The sequence below is a fragment of the Fusarium mangiferae genome, assembly GCF_900044065.1.
Source record: "Fusarium mangiferae strain MRC7560 genome assembly, contig: FMAN_scaffold007, whole genome shotgun sequence".
Lineage (NCBI taxonomy): Eukaryota > Fungi > Ascomycota > Sordariomycetes > Hypocreales > Nectriaceae > Fusarium > Fusarium mangiferae.
Window position 1 is genome coordinate 1411062 of NW_024573927.1, and position 13153 is coordinate 1424214.

At 48.7% G+C, this 13153-nt stretch overlaps 6 protein-coding genes across 6 annotated transcripts; 2 read left to right on the forward strand and 4 right to left on the reverse strand.

The window, feature by feature from the left end:
- Positions 1-1069: 1069 nt before the first annotated feature.
- FMAN_13625 (related to the plant PR-1 class of pathogen related proteins) lies at positions 1070-1885 on the reverse strand (the record flags this gene model as incomplete). The annotated part of the gene is made up of 2 exons (XM_041833115.1): positions 1070-1091; positions 1146-1885. The coding sequence occupies 2 exons, from the start codon at positions 1883-1885 to the stop codon at positions 1070-1072; spliced, it is 762 nt and encodes a 253-aa protein (XP_041683511.1).
- Positions 1886-5609: 3724 nt separating this feature from the next.
- On the forward strand, positions 5610-6545 carry FMAN_13626 (putative iron-dependent peroxidase; the record flags this gene model as incomplete). Its single annotated transcript, XM_041833116.1, has 1 exon — positions 5610-6545. The coding sequence occupies one exon, from the start codon at positions 5610-5612 to the stop codon at positions 6543-6545; it is 936 nt and encodes a 311-aa protein (XP_041683512.1).
- Positions 6546-6929: 384 nt separating this feature from the next.
- Positions 6930-7807, forward strand: FMAN_13627 (uncharacterized protein; the record flags this gene model as incomplete). The annotated part of the gene is made up of 2 exons (XM_041833117.1): positions 6930-7064; positions 7130-7807. 2 exons carry the CDS (start codon positions 6930-6932, stop codon positions 7805-7807), a joined length of 813 nt encoding a protein of 270 aa, XP_041683513.1.
- Positions 7808-7886: 79 nt separating this feature from the next.
- On the reverse strand, positions 7887-9170 carry FMAN_13628 (uncharacterized protein; the record flags this gene model as incomplete). The annotated part of the gene is made up of 5 exons (XM_041833118.1): positions 7887-8265; positions 8319-8472; positions 8526-8835; positions 8887-9074; positions 9131-9170. The coding sequence occupies 5 exons, from the start codon at positions 9168-9170 to the stop codon at positions 7887-7889; spliced, it is 1071 nt and encodes a 356-aa protein (XP_041683514.1).
- A 610-nt stretch (positions 9171-9780) lies between these two features.
- FMAN_13629 (uncharacterized protein) lies at positions 9781-10680 on the reverse strand (the record flags this gene model as incomplete). The annotated part of the gene is made up of 1 exon (XM_041833120.1): positions 9781-10680. The coding sequence occupies one exon, from the start codon at positions 10678-10680 to the stop codon at positions 9781-9783; it is 900 nt and encodes a 299-aa protein (XP_041683515.1).
- Positions 10681-11197: 517 nt separating this feature from the next.
- On the reverse strand, positions 11198-11964 carry FMAN_13630 (uncharacterized protein; the record flags this gene model as incomplete). Its single annotated transcript, XM_041833121.1, has 3 exons — positions 11198-11561; positions 11613-11881; positions 11938-11964. 3 exons carry the CDS (start codon positions 11962-11964, stop codon positions 11198-11200), a joined length of 660 nt encoding a protein of 219 aa, XP_041683516.1.
- Between the last annotated feature and the right edge of the window lie 1189 nt (positions 11965-13153).

Consider the following 13153-nt stretch of genomic DNA (forward strand, 5'->3'; position numbering starts at 1 on the left):
TAGACATCAAGGGCAGATGCCCAAAAAGTTTTAATGATTATGCCATGATTTGATGACGATTCGTTCCATCTCGCTGTGACACTGCTTGATGCTATCCGCCGACGTATCCAAAGACTGATTCATGGTGACGACGTTGGCTAAAGAAGTAACTGTCACGGGGTGTTCCTTTTCGAGACTGGTCAGCACAAATCGATCCTCCATAAGAAGGCATCGGCCAGTGAGTCTGTGCCTTGTGTTTCGTGTTTAGTGAAGCATCAAGACGGGAGATGCTATGTCGTTGTTTGAAATTCGCGCTTGCCTCGGATAACGAACGGCAGCCGCGGGACTTGGAGAAAGGAGAACAAGAACACAGATTAGTATCATTTCGTGTCTGAAAAGATGATTTATTATGCCGGAGTCTTATAGGACATCTGTTTCTTGTGCTGTTGACCAAGCTGGCGTTGAACAGGCTGGGACGAACCTTCCATGGGGACAATACTCAAGACGGTACTAGGAACTAAGCATCATTAGATTGCGATATTATACATGAGTTGTACGGACTTGAAGAACGAGTATTGTTACAAGTTTTTGAAATGATACTTGAGACTGCTCTACTGTAAGAAAATTATGAAATACAGGCCAAGGATCCTACATCGCACTTGTACCTGTCATACGTAAGTGTCGGCTGATAAGGCTCATGTTACAGTATTGCACAAGCAAAGACACGTGCGATTCACTCTGCACTATTTTACGTCACTGTTACAGCAAATGACCTCGTGCTCTTTTGTGGAACATTAATATTCATTCATTCATTCATTCATTCACTAAACACATCACCAAGAAGCATCGGCAGAGACAAAGTTGATCATGAACGGGAATGCAAAGGTCGTAATTGCGTGAGACAAGTATATACATATTGTCAGTAAACCAAATAATCCGCATAAGAAAACGCGAATGGTTTATTCAAGAAGTGAAATGTGAGTTCATAGCCCTGGTGAGTCGCTCTCATAACTTGAAGTGAAAAAGATACATCAAAAGATCGCTGCCAGCTATCCCGACCCTAAGCATCCGTCCATATCGGTGTTGACATTTAGTAAGGCTTGTCACCGATCCTGTATCTTGATTAGCAAGTGTTGCATGAATGGTAGAGAGTTATGGGAACTTACATGTTACCGGGCTTCTGGTAGCGGGCGACAACCCAAGAGGCACCGGAGCTGTCCTTGGCGACGGCCATACCGACCTTGGTGGTGGTCTTCCAGACGCACTGGGTGTAGTGACCGAAGGACATGTAGTTGGAGCCGGAGATGGCCTCGCCGTTGTACTGGCTCTTCTCGCTCAGGAAAGCCTCAACAGCAGAAGCGTAGGGGTTGGAGCCGCTGCCCATGTAGAGGTTCTCGCCATCGGAACCGCCAGAGTGCTCGAGGCTACCGAGCTGAGCAAGGTGGTCGGCCCACTCCTGGGCACCGGAGGCAAGAGAGTCGTCCCAAGAGAGAGGCTCGTTACCGACAGCCTTGCGAGCCTCGTTGTGGAGGTCGAGGGCCTTCTGCTGATCAGCGTCGAGGTTGGAAGATCCGGAGCCAGAGTCGGAGCTGGGCTGAGTGGCAGCAGGGGCCTCCTCCTGGGTGGTGACGGGCTCCTCCTCCTCGGGCTCGGGGGCAGCGACGTAGGTGGGCTGGGGAGCAGGGTTCTGCTTGGGCTTCTTGACGACGACGACGGGGGCGGGCTGCTCCTCCTGGACGGGAGCGTAGGTGGCTTGGGGAGCGTTGCCTCCAGCGGTCACGTAGTGAGTGACGTACTCATACTCGGTAACGACCTTGTAGTGCTTGTTGGAGTTGCCCCAGCTGCCGTGGGGAGCGGCCATGGCGCCAGCGGCCACCATGGAAACGATGAAGCTTGAGAAATGCATCTTGATTGAGAGTTTTGTTGTTGTTGGTTAACGTCACCGGGACTGGGCTGTAAAAATTGTTCGAGTTGCTTTAAAAAGAACGTGTTAAGGAGTGAAAGAATGTAGAATGATCCTTCAAGGATGAATGAGTGATTTGCCTGTTAAAGGAATGAGTGACAAGACTGATTGAGTCTGGAGAGGAAAAGAAACAGAAGATGGGGGGACGGGAGTCAAGGTTATAATATAGTTGTACAGCAGTCAGCCAGTGTGATGATCCCATTGGATGAGACATGTCAATGATCCCGACAGTTGGTGTGGTGCCATGTGAAAAACGAAATTCGATGTGCAAGCCTGGGCCTTGGGCCTTGGACAGCGAACAACGTCGAATTGATTGAAAGAGCGGAGCTCTGTGTTTCAAAGGGATGATGCTCCGATGGGCTGCTTGATCCAGGGGTAAACGGACTAAACTAGCTAGACTAGACCAGGGGTAAAAAGAAAACCGTTGATGGCCTCAGCTTGCCGAACCAATCAATACGAGGTCTCGCAGCTGACACCCGAGTCTCCGGATGGGAAGCTCGGGTTGAGTGTGGGGAGGGATGCCACACTGAAACCCCTCATAACAGTCCTGCAATATTAAATCCTTACCCAGATCTTGCCTGCGTGTTTCGCCTTGACGCGGCAATCAGCCAGCAAAGAGACGAGATGACATGCCGCCGGGGCTTGTTCTTGGACCAGGGACTGGACATGCCGGCGCGGTATTTTGACGCCACTAGACGAGGGCGCCAAAAGGTACCATTCGCCCTTCACCGCGGGGGATGGGATGGGACGGGGGAATACGAACGGTACGTGCAGCGCTTTAGTGCATTCTTTGTGATGATGATGAGCGTCAAGGTGCACAAAGCGCATCTAAGACAGCTGGGCATTTGGTGTCGTCCAGTCTCGTCGCACAGACATGGACTATCCTCATCCCCCCGGGTTTTCTGTAATCACGGGCGACGCCTCCCAATATAAAATAAAGTTACAAGTTCGTAATGTGATCCCCGAGTACAGGGATCTGCCGACCAGGGCCAGGATGTTTTTCAAGATTGATCGAAATCAGCCTTGAAAGTTGGCAGTGATGCAAAACACCCTGCCAAAGCCCAACAAATTCCCCTCACTCACTCATTCACTTACGTTATTATTCTCCTTCCTTCCATATGCAAGTGAGAAAGGGGCCGAGACGACCGGTCGTGTTTTGTCAAGGCAAAAAAAAGTTTGCTAGCTTTTTCTTGACTTGTTTGTTTTGTTGCCTCTGTAACAGGCTAACTGCAGCTACTGCAAGGGACGGATGCACTATATTATTGGTCCACGATGGCTGGCACTCCGCCAAACTTGCAATACATGCCACTGTCCGCTCAGTAGAATGTCATCGAACGTGGCCCAAGACCAGCAAAAGAGCAAAAGGGGGTTTCAACGAGAACAACAAACTCCTCATACAATGGATCCCTCTATCTGTTGAGCTTGTTTTGTTGAAACAGCCATCGGTGTTTTGAGTCTTCTTTGTCGGACCTCGCGGGTGCAGACCGTCATCGAAACAACGCCACAGCGCTTCTCCCTGACGACAGCCCAATCACCTGCAAGCGCCCTTTGTTTCTCACCGTACGCCAGGCGGTCGATCATAGCAAATGCACGCCTCGTGTGCCGACGTTTTTCGCCCAGGTCTCACAGAAGGTCAGTGAGTAACTGCAGTGATCGGCGAAAGGAAATCTCTCGTCTGCCGATGCTAAAGAATGTTCCTGAGGATCGGAAGCTGGCGCTGGCACTTGAGGTTGCATCTGGCCAGATGATCCGCTTTGGATGGACGTGCATTTCATGGCCGGTCCGTGTTCAGAAGTTCTGCCCTGTTGTCACAGGGGCCCTGTGAAGGCTTATTTCCGATAGGATTCTGGATGACTACGATTCGTCTCACATTGATATTTGATCATTTCCGAGCCTTGGGGACCGGAAGCTGGGATCGTGGCTTGTCAAATTTCACTGTAACAATGAGGTTTCAGCTCCCTCATCCACTGATTCCTCCGCGAGCCACGATCGTTTATCCCTCTGGCCTCTGATCAGGTGGCTTTGTTTCCATCCTGCATCCTGCACTGTGTGCTGTGCCTTGTTTCGCTGTGCTGTGCAAGAACTTGGCGAGCGGGGAATGCCAAGTGGGCTACGCGTAAGCAGACCGACTTTGATGAAACAAGCAGCGACTCATTCAAAGAGACGGTTCTTTGAAGATATTTTCAGGCATTCTATCGTATCGTATCGTATCTTGGGTCACACGAAAGAAGATCTACCCAAAGCTAAAAAGCTGCCAAAGCGCTGCCCGTATGCACTAATGACAGAATTAATGGACGAGTCTGGGCTGTTCTGCGCACGAACCAGCAATCTTAAACTTCCCGTATTCCTCTGAAACCGCCACATCAGCTGCCTTCCTAACGAGGCCATGGCTTGCGACTATTGCTTTGTCAGATTGATTAATTTCTGCCGACGCCTCACCTTGCTAGACCCTTGTAGCACGGCATTTATTCATCACTATACGACGCTTACAGGGTAAACAACTCTCATGGGGAAGTTTCGCCGTGAATATCCTCGTATGGTTGTGAACCAGGTCTACGGTCTGAAGAGTAGTTCATGCGACATGTGAAGTTCCGCGATGAATCGCGTGGGTAATCACCTGCGAACTGTTGAGTTGTTAATAAGAAACAAAGAAACATAATAGTTTGTCTCAAAGATTCAACCAGATGCTATGCTTACAGGTATTAGAAGCTATCACTCTGGTCCAAACAACGCTAGGGCGGGCTGTGTGAAGAGACCTAGATATCCAGGGTAGGTCAATGATTTATTCTACAACCAGCATCCATTGTCAGAGTTGCAATTCAATACAAGTAATAAATAATTTCCAAGACTTGTATTGCTTAAGTTGAACAACTTATCTTGAGTTAAAAACTGACGTGACCTTATTCATTGTCCATGTAACCATTCCTGAACCTTGCGGTCACAACACTGGACTGTCATATTTACTTTGGTCCAGCACATTGCTCGCTTACTGCCACCTATAATCTTTCAAGCCTGCACGCAGTTACCAACGGACTGGCAAGTATCAAATTATCCTCCCCTTCACGGCGTGGTAGTTGTGAATGCTCCCAGAAGACTACTGGTCCATGATACAGCGAGAGCGGCTGTGATGCTACACTAACTGGCCTGGCCTTATCAAAGCGTAAGACGGCACTTATCTGTTAGGCGACGAACAGGCTGTCTTATCGATAAGCGCAAACGTGAGAACAACCCCGCCAGTGTTGATTATTTTGCGAGCCTCATCATTGGCCAATTACTCATTCCGCAATCAGTATAAGTAAGCCCTCTGCGTCATGATTACGCCGATACCTCCAATAAGGTTGAAGTTATCTTGCATTTACTGAAGACTTACAAAGCTCATGTCAGCGAAAGTCGTGTAGTGATCCTTGAATATGCATTTAGAGGCTATACGAGCCAGCCAATGTCGCATTTGGCGCTGACAACCGTGAGCAATTTATCGTAGGCGCTGTTTGGCCGTTTGAGCTTCCCAAGATAAGCTATGCTGTCTTGTCGCGTCCTCATCACGCATCAGGCACCATTGGGTCCTTCTGTCTCACGTATTACATCAATCCACTGCCTAAAAGTTACAAATTCCTCCTTTTGTAAGCCAAGACGCTTCTCGTCAAGTTCCGTTCCATCCGGTTTCAAAATGAACCCTCAGGCGGTGGAATCTCCCTTGTCGCAGTCGGCGACATTCCTCGTTCTCTCGGCAACAGACAACCCGGATGCCAGCAAGACAATCCGATCAACGTTGTCTAGCATTGCAGACATTACCAAGAACATATCAATTCGCCACCAATCCGCTAATCTCTCATGTACTGTTGGCATTGGAAGCTCGGCTTGGGACCGATTGACCAAACTCCCTCGGCCTAATGAGCTACATCCTTTCAAAGAGTTCAAGGGATCAAAGCATACGGCTGTGTCAACGCCAGGTGATATCTTCTTTCATATTCGCTCCGAGAGAAGAGACATGGCGTTTGAATTTGAGAGGCAGCTCATGGACAGACTGGGTAATGCCGTCAAGCTTGAAGACGAGACAGTCGGGTTTAGGTATTTTGATACGCGCGATGTCCTTGGGTTTGTCGATGGAACTGCCAATCCTGTCGGCCCCGATGTGAAGGACTCGGTGCTTATCACTGCACAAGACGACTCGGCTGCTGCGGGAGGTAGCTATGTCGTGGTGCAGAAATATCTTCACGATCTCAAAGCATGGAAGACTCTCAAGACGGAACAACAAGAAGCCATCATTGGACGCACGAAGCTGGATAACATCGAGCTTGATGATGCGGATGAAGGGCAACAGCAGTCCCACAAGAGTCTTGCTACGATTGAAGACGAGGGAGGAAGCGAGCATGATATTCTACGTGATAATATGCCCTTCGGATCTCCGGCCCAGGGTGAGTTTGGCACATATTTTATCGGTTACTCGAAGAAACTTTGGGTCATTGAGAAGATGCTCGAGCGCATGTTTGTCGGTGTTCCGCCTGGGATGCATGATCGAATTCTCAACTATTCAAAGGCAGTTACAGGCTCGACATTCTTTGTACCGTCGGCTGATTTCCTTGCTGGTCTTGACGATGATTGATTAGAGGGCAAGCTGTGATGTCTTGAGAGAAGTAGCCGAAATATCAATAAGGATAAAACGACCATAAATTAGTGAGTAGTCTGTGAGAGATGCATAAATCATGCTATTCAACCCGTAGCCCAGCCCCAGTACATCTAATCATAGACCTCCTGTGCCACATGTTTACTGTACAGTTAACGCACCTTCAGTAACTATCTCGGCCAATTAAATGTCACATTCGGTGCTGATACGGGCCGATCAGATCGACCTTCCCACCACGTCAATAGCGTATTTGGTGATGTAATGTCAGACAGGTCCCTCGCAATTTCGCTCACAATCACTTCGAAACCACGGCGCGTTTGCAATCTTTACCCATTACCAAATACTTTGCAAATAAATCATACCATGTCTAATGCTGGAATCACCAAGAATTCGCGCCCGAAGCGGAAGAATCGACCCAGGCCTTTGCCACCCGATGTCACGGCCAGGAACCTGGCTATCGAGAAACAACGCCGAGGTGAACTAAAAAAAGATTTTCTGGTGAGGCCACCTGTAGTGAAGATCTCAAGATATCACCCAGTAACCTTGTTGTGGTGCTCGATTAGGAATTGGCGCGCCTGCTGCCCGACCTTGCCAATACTCGACGACTTACAAAGGTTCTCATCGTAAACAAGAGCATAGAGCATGTGAAACAACAGCGCGAGCTTTCAATAGCGGCAGCTAGTGACATGAAAGAAGTCGTCGATCAGAACCATCAGCTTGTCGCTGAAGTAAATGCTCTGCGTGCTCAGATTGGGGGACCATCGATGCCTCAAGCCCAGGCCAAGCCCTTGACCCCAGCTATGGCCCAACTAGCTGAAACAAAGAATCACGTCTTCGGGACATTCCCTGCAGGCTTTGGAGATAACTGGGCAGAAGAATACTCCCAAGTCCAGCATGAGACAACACGCGACGTGAGCTTCTCACCTGACAACCCTTGTGCACCCCCTGCCCTGCAAACAGATGTCAATATTACACCAGACGCCATCCAAAGCAGCCTAGAAACTACTCCCGGATCTGCACCTGTTTCAGCATACCAGGTACCACAAGTGAACTTCAACTTGTGCCTGAATACAGCGGCCGAGCCCTGTTTTCCATTCCCAGATCATTTGGGTCTCAGTCATTCGTATCTGGATGATCCTTCGATGGAGAGTTTCTGGACACAGAGAGTCATTGATGAGGGTTCGGCTTGGGTTGGTGGCCTCAGTGGAAGCGATGTTTCATCATTTCCTTTTCCAGAATAATGTTGGGTATAATGAGATACAGAGTTTTATTTAATGAGAGTTTATTATCGGCCAGAATGGAAAAACGAAATAATGATTTTCAAAACTGCTTTAAGGCTTCTTCGATTGCATCTCGACTCTGCAGCTCGTTTGCCTTGAATGCCTCCAGAGCTTGGTCAAGTCCCTTCTGGGCAACAGCGTCAGCAGCGATGGCTTCGGTCAGTGCAGCCCCGTTGTCTGCCAGATAGTCGACACCAAGCGCTGGAAGTCCAGACCAGTTTGAACCGGCAAGGGGATCAATTTGTGCTAGATGGGCAATTCGTTGTGATAGGGCACCGGTCTTCATGCAAGAATCACTGCCAGGTGGCGGGTTTGCATCAGCATCCAGTTGCGAGAGTCGGAGGAGAATATCTTCAGGAAGAGTGGCATGATCGCAGCCGAGATCAGCCATGGCCATTGCCTCACGAGCGGATATGAAGCTGTGAAGCAAAGTCAGTGCCAAGGTCTCACCCTCTAGAATTCTGATACCTACCTTGCTGGTTTGAGCAGTGGTTGCGTCTTGCCAGTCTCTTCTCGAAGTCGCTTATAGACCTGCTGGATTTGAACGATCCTGGGTGACATAGGATGGTCGAGAGCTGGATCTTGAGCATTGGGCCACTGCTCTCGGTCGGTATGATACCAAGGAACTATGAGGACGTGAGTACATCGAAAGAGCCACAGAAACGAGATAGGATCTCACAGTTATAGTAGGGACTAATAGACAACGTCTGTGCCTGACTGGCAGCAACGGCCTGGGCAACAGAAAATAGAGAAGTTCCCAGCGTGCGGATCCCTTCTCTGAGTAGAATCGGGCTGGCGTTGAGAGCAAGACCTGTGCACGGAATCTTGATACAAATCCGATCCTTCGAGATACCGAGCTTCTCCAACTCGCGTACATAGGACCGGGCCTGGGCTACAACTTTTGTAGTGTCGTATGCGTGGAAAGCTGAGGTCTGGAGCAAGACGCGTCCCTGGATGTTCTCTATGTTTCTGGCGCACAGCAGGGCACTCTGCAAATAATGATGAGAATAAGTGACTAAGAGATAGATAAAGTGACTTACCACGCGATCGAGAATTACCTCCCATCCGTCATCTTTGCCTTCTTTAACAGTTTTCAGGAATAACTCGCGGTTCTCGGGAGATACCATTTGCTCATAGACCAAGCGTTGATTGCTCGTTTGATCATGTGGCTTGAAAGGCAGAAATCTCTTCGCCTCTTCTGGATCCATGCAGTCAATGTCGATCTTAACTATCAAATAATTCAGTACGCATGATGGTCATAAAGGAGAGTAAGGGTTGTTATACCTTGCTCCTGGAGCTTGTCAAGCCAGGTGACTGTACTCATGGTGAATGGCCACTGCGTGGAGAGCACAGAGACTATAAGATAGAGGGTGACCTTAAGAATGTTTAGAACAAGAAGAAGGAAAGGGCTCATTTATAGTTGACTGAAGCCCCTGAAAGATGGTGGAAAGTGCATATGGACAAGACAGCGGAACACGTCTTGGTGAGTAATAGGAGAGACGCTAATGCATGAACTGTACAGTTCTTTACACCCTCAGAGGTATGAACCAATGCTGTCAAGTGGGAAGTACCGTACAGTAACCCAGCCATTACAAGTACCGCAGACTGTGCAGTTGCCTCGTGCGCGTGGCGACTGTACAGCCATGGGACAATGCCATTGATGTCTCTTTTTGCCATATTTAATATGAATATAAAAGAAGAATTGCATAAAAAAAGTTTATGTATTGCGTCTGTGCGAAATGCTGCAGAGCAGTTCTCACGAGATGTAGGCGATGGAAGTTTTGACTGATCATCATCAGGCGCATTATGAGTGGATGGCCGGTACATTAAGATGGTTCGCCTTGTCCTTATCATCTGAAAAATTTAGAGGAATAAGAATCGTGTTAGGAGCTGATTGGGACTAGAGTGTACTGCCAATACTTTCTCAAGGGTCTCTAGAAGACACTGATCCCGCCATCTACAAGAATATCTGCGCCAGTGATGTAACTACCTGCTTTGCTTGCGAGCATGACAACAGCACCCGTGAGTTCCTCCGGGTTTCCCATGCGGCCATATGGAGTTCTGTTTGCCCAAATAGCTCTATGCTCGGCCAAACCGTCTCCCTCATTAAGAATAGTGTCCATATACCCAGGGCTGATACTGTTGACACGTATACCGTGTACCGCCCACTCTGCGGCAAGTGAACTTTTCATGGAGATGACGGCCGCCTTTGCCGCGTTGTAATGGACTTGAGGCTGAGGAAAGTTGACTATATGGGCAGATATGCTTGCCATCAGGATGATTGAGCCACCGGTTCCTCCGCCTGCGATACGCTTTGCAACAGCTTGTGCTACCAGAAATGAACCTGTGGTATTGACATCAAACATGGTCTTGAACTGCTGTGGAGTGATGTCCAAAGCATGCGCAGCAAAGGCGATGCCTGCAAAGCAGAGGCAGATGTTAATGGGACCAATGGTTTGCTCCGCGGTGGCAACGGCGGCTTCAACGGACTCGGGATCTGTCACATCAACCTTGGTAAATGTGATCATCGCCCCAGGAAAGTCATTTTGAAGACTGGCGACTGTGATTTGCCCAGCATCAGGATGCAGGTCAAAGATAGCTAGTCCCTGGAGTCCGTGTTCAAGCAGAGCTCGACAGGCGACAGATCCGATGTCGCCAGCGCCACCAGTCACAATGGCATTGCCCGTCACCGCGAATCGAGCTCGTGCTCGATCCAGAGATGTCGTTATAGAGTGAACATGATCTGGGGGAGATGTTTTGGACTTGGCTGAGCCGTCACTCAATTGCATTGACGGAGGAGCGCGAAACTTGAGCTCAGATCGGGCGACGGACATTTTGACCAAGCAATGAGGGGTAGTATGGTGAAGCGATCGATACAAAACAAGGATGATGAATGAGCTGGAACTATACCATCAATGAGGACTAAAAGGGAAAAGCAGTATTTAAATAGTTGTTAAATGAAGATTCTCATTTAGGCATTCATATATTGAACACTGCAACCCAGTCTACCAGTCTTGAAGGAAATGCTCACTGGCCCCGTAAGCTGCTGGTACTGCACAGTAACACGCTGATCAATGGGGCTTGATGCCTTCCTCAACCAATGAAACTGGGTGTTTGCTTGTTACTGTACAGTAACTGCATTAGCGCTCACAATCAGTCGCCCCAGGAGAGGGCAGCGAATCACTGCAATCGTTTGCCAACATTGCAGAGGCAAAGATGAGCAGCCGAGGCCAGAATTGATAGCAAGGCTCAAGTCGAAAGTAAATGTTTCACGGTTACAAACGAAATGTTCATTGTTTCTCCGACTTTGGGTTATTGAATATGAAGAAGCTAACAGAACCTAGCTTCCATCTATCTGACGAGCTCCCACTCCTCACCGAAGCCATCAGCCTTCATAAGAGAAGCATTTCCAAGGTTGTCCATCTCTCCCTGGGCAAGATACATGTTCTTCAAGTCACTGTAGTACATGCGGCAGCTATGCCCACTCAGGATCACCTCGCCATTGTCGTTGACGCTGACATACTTTTGAGCAGATCCTCCAACTGCGCTAACGGAGATGTAGTCCTTGCCGATGATGACAGTCCTGTTCCTGTCACTATCGCGATCTCCGTCCAGCCGGAAGGTGAAGCGAGTGCGGCCCTGCTTAGTCGCATAGATCAAACCGCCCTTTTCGAGCCAGTAAAGCTCTGGGCTAGACTTGGACCGAATGTAGTAGCTACAGTACATCAGATTACAAGTCTCAGAATAATGCCTTGAAGGAACTTACGAATCACCACTAAGGACACTGACTCTTGGTGGTTGAGCGAAATTGGATATGATACGGCCGTCCCGATCATTCAACAAGGTGTATATGATCTTGTTTAAGAATGAAGGAGCAAGGTCCCACGCCTGAGAGTCGCTGCCCCAAGAGTAAAAATCAGGGCCAAGACGCTTGACACGCTCTGGATATTTGGTAGAGGCCTCTCGCCACCACTCATCGATGGTCTCAGCATCAGGAGCTGTAAGAAGGTATCGATAATTGGGCTCGGAAGTTTGCTAAGAAAAGGTCAGGACGCTGCTCGACTAACGGCTGATGAAGTTTGGAGACGTACCCATTTCAGGAAAGCGTAGTAGACCATGATGGGCTTTGAGAGGTGATGGAGGCTAAGAAATGTTTGAAAGCGTTGGAGTTCTATGACGAGATGAATGATGAGCTTTGAATGAAGAGGTGACTCAGAGCGTTCTCCATGCCATACTTTCTTTATATGTAGCTCTTGATCATACACCGACATTTGCCCTCGGACAAGATACAGACTTCATTCAATTCAAGCATGCTAGATGATCATCTTGATCAGATCATGGCGTTTACTGAGCTTACGTCCTCTCAATTTCCTCTTTCCTAGACATTTCATCGTCATTTCCTAGTGCTTACTTACTGTTGTCTCAAATGCCTCAAGACCAGTCTTGCCTCAATATTTACCAAGAAGGAATCTTCGCATTGAAGATGGCTGGCTGAAGGGCCCCAGAAGGCTTGCCAAAATGAATGTATGCCAAGGAACTTGAGACAGTAGACTATCGGAAGGGATCCGCCGGCATTTGCCTGGTAAATGCCGACGTCAATTTGAGACCGAACTGAAAATCCTACCTCCAATGGGCTAGTAAAAACACGGGACGCTTGATGTGTCTGATAGCAGGCCGGTTCGTCGCTCGAGATGCGGGCGCATTCCTCATGAAGCTGCACAGGAGGGTTGGTGACGGTAACGACATCACCAGAGTCAGTCTCAGCCCTCTCACCTGGACAGACTTGAGTGCAGACAATCTCGCAACTTGGCCAATCAAGAAATTCGAGTTCCGCATTGTCTGAGAAGATCCCTGTACAAGCATCTCAGCTGAACACGCTATTATGCAAGGATGGAGACGGAGAGAAACAGTCTGGCTAAGATACAAGGCAGCTGCATAAGAGAGAATCGGGAAACAACACAAGGAATACTATTGGATCAAAGGAATATATGATCTACGGAGACGTCAGAGACTGAGTTTAGCAAAACGGCCTCCTCTACAAGTTAGGTATAGCCTGTCTCAGATAAAATCCCTTCCGCCCCGGCTGGCCCGATGGCCCGTTCCGAGCTGGGTGCTGATCGCCTGCAAATCCAAACCTTGAGACGTGCCAAAGGGAGACCCGAGTCTATATCTGCGCGTCGCGGTAACATAAGTGAGACAAAAGTTCAGCCAGAACGGCAAAGGATCGTCCAAAATATTCAGCTGAAGGCCTCACATTTGACATATGCTCTGGCAATACGACTATCATTACCCAAAAGCAAGTCCGAA